This window comes from Stegastes partitus, unplaced genomic scaffold (genome assembly GCF_000690725.1).
Source record: "Stegastes partitus isolate 25-593 unplaced genomic scaffold, Stegastes_partitus-1.0.2 Scaffold817, whole genome shotgun sequence".
Classification (NCBI taxonomy): domain Eukaryota; kingdom Metazoa; phylum Chordata; class Actinopteri; family Pomacentridae; genus Stegastes; species Stegastes partitus.
The window spans coordinates 89,012-94,138 of NW_007578548.1; the positions used below are offsets into that span (position 1 = coordinate 89,012).

Consider the following 5,127-nt stretch of genomic DNA (forward strand, 5'->3'; position numbering starts at 1 on the left):
CAGACACGAAAGATAATACCAGTTGAAATGTATTGGTTTGAAATTCGTGCTGGGGAACAAAAAAAAGTTGGGCAAATCATGTCCCAGGACATGAATCAATAGATGACATTTCGCAACTGTTTCATGAATTGCCATGAGACTGGGTTGACTAAAAGGACATGTGAAAAATATACAGTTTGCCAAATCGTATATGTGTGTATATATAGATATACAATGTCAAAATATACTGTGTACAACATATACAGTGTATAAAAATGTAAAAAAAAAAAAATAAATTAAAGCTGCAAGCAGCGATGGTCCAGGCTGTCATGCACGTCGGGGTCTGGCCGGAACTCGGAGCACATGTGTTAAGTTTTAGGCTGATTGGAGCACGTACAGGCCAGTTATACGGCTCATTTTATGCCGTTTTGGCCAAATTCCAGGGGCCGGCATTTCCACACTGTCAGACTTTTGCAGACCATTTTGCTACCTTTTAATCACCACGTCCTGTAGTTTGCGCTGGTCAAATTTCACGTGTGTACGACATTCTCTCTAGGAGGAGATATTGCGAAAATGCCCGAAAATGGACAGAAATTGCCAAAATTCTCACCGTGTTTTTTCAGAATGGTGGACTTCCTGTTGGGTTTGGGGCTTGGGGCTGGTTGACTTTTTTGTCCATCCCAATCTGCTACACATACCTACCAAATTCCATAGCTCTAGGTGATACGGTCTTCCAACGGGAATCCATTGAATGCGAGAAAATCTGCAAAAATCCGCAAAATGAGTTGCTACTCATGCCTACTGAATTTTGTAGCTCTAGGTCAAACGCCCTTCTGACGGAACTCCATTGAAATGTTCTAGGGGCGCTGTGGAGCCATTTTGCCATTGACACACCCAGTTCCTTCAAAACATAAATTTTTTCGCCAGTACTGATGTGTGTGCCAATTTTGGCAAGTTGTTGTGCATGTTTAGGCCCTCTTATTTTCAATTTGCTGGAGAAAAATAAGAAAAACACAGCGATTACAAAAGGGTCCTTGCACTGTTAGTGCTTGGACCCTAATTAAATGCACTAAATGAAGCCATATAGATGATCTGTAATTATACTGATATTTGCAGTAGAATATTCTTGCAATATAAAAAATTACAGATGTGTTGCATAGAGATTGAATCAAATGAACAGGCACACTCTATTAGAAACATTAAAGTGCTTTTTGTCTACCTGGGAGTAGTGATAGGAGCGATATAAGTAGATGATGTGACTCGGGAGCCAGCACACTGCAAAGAGACCAACGAAGACCAGTACTGTCTTGGCCAAGCGCTTTCTGGATTCCACCTGCTTGTTACAGTTAAAAAAAGAAAGAAAAGAAAAAAAGGAATATTGGTGAATGAAAGATGTTTATCGGCAAATAAAAAAAACTAATTATTCATTAATTTTTTGTGCAGCATTAACCAAAATAATGTAACTAGCAGACTCAGCTGTTGCCTCCTTTGAAGTCAATAAGTCCATGCCATTATTTATGGGAAATTGATCATTTTAGTTAAAGGATATGCAAATTTTTAAAAGACAGCAAACTTTATGGACATTCGATTAGTTAATTCTAGCATTTTACAAATATTAAATTTGACTTTTTTATTTGCAAATGACCGTATTTTATCAGTAGAAATTAACTCCTACTAACATAATAAAGGCTTTAAAGCAGCGAATATTTAAAGTTTAGTGTAAATAAAACTAAATATACTGTAACAGTTTAACAAGCAATCAAAATACAACAACTTTTTTTCAAGGGTAGGATCTTGACATGAACTTAGCATATCACAAATTGTTTTACAACTCTGCTAAACACAGCTTTAACACTCGCCTGTCTTCTTGCGTGCAGGTTTCCTTCCACCGGCAGGTTGGAGGCACTGCTCATCAGGCTCCGAGCAATGAAGGTGTAGTACACAGATATGATCAGCAGGGGGATGACGTAGAAGATGAGGAAGGAGGCCATGGAGTGGATCTGAGGGTGCAGTTCTCCAGCATGGGGGTAAGGAGCGCAGGTGATGAAGCTCTCGTTGGTGGAGGTGATGTTAAAGGTGTGCAGGTCAGAGAACACGGCTTCAGGGATGGCCAGGATGAGGGAGAAGACCCAGATGAGCGCTGCCCGCAGGACAATGCTGGCAGTGGTGGTCGATGTTTGGATGTCCAGGGGTTTTACGATGGCCCTGTACCTAAAAGATACAGGCTCACTGACTTTTAGAGTAAAACCTGACACTAAAAGTAAAACAAGCTGTTGGAAAAAGGCTGTAAAAGTCTGTAGAGTTGAAGTAAATTGTAGAGTTGAGGATTATAGTGCACTATAAAGTAATTCAGGTTACCACCATTTAAATAAATGCTTGGTAAAATTCTCGTATATAGATTTTTTATTATTATTTTTATCATTTATTTACCTTTATTTAATCAGGAAGTCCCATTGAGATTAGAAATCTCTTTTACAAGGGACACCTGGCCAAGGTAGCAGCCATACAAAGTCAAAAACTAATATAAACAGACCAACAGCTATTCAAGGACAGTGGCATTTCAAGAAAAATAGTTACATTCCTCTTTTACTCTATTCTTTATGACGCTCTTACACTCATTATTGGATGTGAATGTTTCTAGTTAAAGAGTTTTTTTGAAGGTTATTCCATGACCATGATGCATGGTAGGAGACATTTAAAAGCAACCACTCTGAGGCACGCAGATGGTAACTACTAGAGCTGATAGTGAGAAGGGTGGTGAGGTATTCTGGGAGTTTGCCCAGCAGAGCGTTATAGATGAACATATACCAGTGTTTAAAAAAAAAAAAAAAAAAAAGTTAAGATGCAAACATTGTTTCTGATGAGTTGCGTTGACAAAGTAAAACAAAATAAGAGTTTGAAAAAATAACTTGATTTATCCCAAAGGAAGTTCTCGTGGCAGCTATCGCTCAGGAAAAACAAAATGACATAAGAAATGCAGTTCCTAACTGTAGAAAAACAACAAGATATAAGTAAAATACTGAATTATGATGAGCTCAAATAAGGCTAGAATAGAACAGTAAAAAGTAATGCTTGCAATCATGCTGAGGTAATAAGTAATATCACAAATGATAATTGAATATTGCACCTAACAGTCATGGGTTAATTGATTTAAAACACATTTTAAATTGTAGTAAATTCATGAATGAACTTGATTAATGTTTCTCCACCTTAGGTTCAGTCTGCTGCCAATCACGAGGTAAACTGCAATTAAAACTACTCAGTGTAGTTTGTTGGTCGAACATAATTTCATTAGAAGTTGTCATGACTCAAAAAATTGGATTTTATTAATGCCTCAGCATTTATTGGCATGCATTATCTATACACCGCTTAATCCTCACTAGGGNATTAACTGAAAACTGTAAATGTTTTTTTGTACATTTTATTCATCTAAACTTTACATATACAGTGCTGCTAGTTTATTTTCATGCCCTCGGTCCAGGATGGAATTATGACTATATTATGACTGTATCTTTCCTCTAATGAACGAAATCGCACCTGTGGGTCTTTCATGGCATATTTGGCCTCTGTCAGTACCATCAATAAAAGTTATTTCCTTTACTCAGAGGGTATATAGAGGATTAATCTATCATGACTAACTAGCTGAGCAGTTTAGTTATGAGTGATGATGTGCTCTGCAACACTGTGATTCTCTTTAATGTGCCCTAATTAATGTCAGACAGTGTTTGAATAACTCAGTGAAGCACATCTCAGGTGAGCAGGTAATTGACCAACAAACAAACACATTGCCTTCCGTGGCTGACCGGGGTGTGATAATCTGCCACGCATGACTGATGCTCGGCCTGTGATGGTGATCGGCTGACCGTGACTTTAAACAGGCAAAAGTTATTCCTGGAATCAATTTCAAGGAATTTTGTTAGAATAGAATAGAATAGACTTTATTTATCCCAGGCCTGGGGAATTTACACGCCACAATAGCATCCAAATATATAAAGTACAAGAAACTAACAATTAAGTAATATGCATCCTGGTGTCTGCACACAGCTGTTAGCTCTTCCGGCCCATTAGGGAGAGACCTCATGTTTCTATGATGACAGACGGACGGCTTGTAGCGTCTCCTCTTCTCCCGATGTTTCACTCCTGCCCTGCATCCCCTCTTCCTGGACAGGTCCTCGCCGCATGATTGTCGGGCGGAACTCTGATTCAGCATGTTGAGTTTTGGGCAAATCCGTGTGGCCTACTTACAGTCCATTTCCTGTTTGATGGTGAGCCGTGGCGGCGTGCGTGTCGGGACGTGATGTCAACATGCTCTGGCTAAGTCTTGGAGCACATGTGTAAAGTTTCAGGCAGATGGGAGCACGTACAGGCCAGTTACAAAGCACGTCCCTTTTTATGGCGACGGCCTTTTTAAAAATGGTGGACTTCCTGTTGGATTTCGGGCTTGGCGCTGATTGACTTTTTTGTGCATCCCGACCTGCTACACATGCCCACCAGATTTTGTAGGTCTAGGTCAGGCATGGGCAAACTACGGCCCGCAGGCCATATACAGCCTGTTGGGCTTTTTAATCCGGCCCGCCGAACTTGTCTAAATTATATTATTAAATTGTTTCCATTTTCCCTGCAATGCCTGCGTTTCCCTAATAGATGGCACACTCCATGTACATTGGCCTTTGTTGAGTGTATTTACTCTCTTGGTCACATGCTTTCCCGTTGAACCCTTCCATAAAAATGACTCTTATGAAAATGATCTTAAATGAAAATGTGCAATTGTCAAATTAAGTCAGCAGCGGCAACCAAAGGTTCAAGAGTGTGGAGGTGCTTCTGCTGGCTAGGGAGATGGAATTGGAGGCAATCAAATGGAGACAAAGTACATGGACTCCCAGGAGCAGATCACTGAAATGGAGGCAAAGAACAGAGACCTCCAAGAGCAAGTCACTGAAATGGAGATAAAGAACAAAGACCTCCAGGAGCAGATCAGTGAAAAGGAGGCAAAGAACAAAGACCTCAAGGAACAGAATGACAAACTGGAGGCCACCAATCAAGACCAACAGGAGCAAAATAAGGAATTGGAGACCAGCATGATGGTGTTGCAAGAGGATGCACCAATCTGCTGGAGGAGAACAAGAAAACGGAGGAAGGTAAGAAAAT

At 40.1% G+C, this 5,127-nt stretch overlaps 1 protein-coding gene across 1 annotated transcript in view; it reads right to left on the minus strand.

The window, feature by feature from the left end:
* The window catches only part of LOC103365195 (gastrin-releasing peptide receptor-like), a 17,870-nt gene that overhangs the window by 2,861 nt on the left and 9,882 nt on the right, over positions 1-5,127 (minus strand). Inside the window, exons 2-3 of the mRNA XM_008292565.1 lie at positions 1,839-2,190; positions 1,199-1,312 (exon numbers count right to left, since the gene is read on the minus strand). Of these exons, the coding sequence (XP_008290787.1) occupies positions 1,199-1,312; positions 1,839-2,190 (466 nt within the window). The remainder of the gene's footprint in view (positions 1-1,198; positions 1,313-1,838; positions 2,191-5,127) is intronic.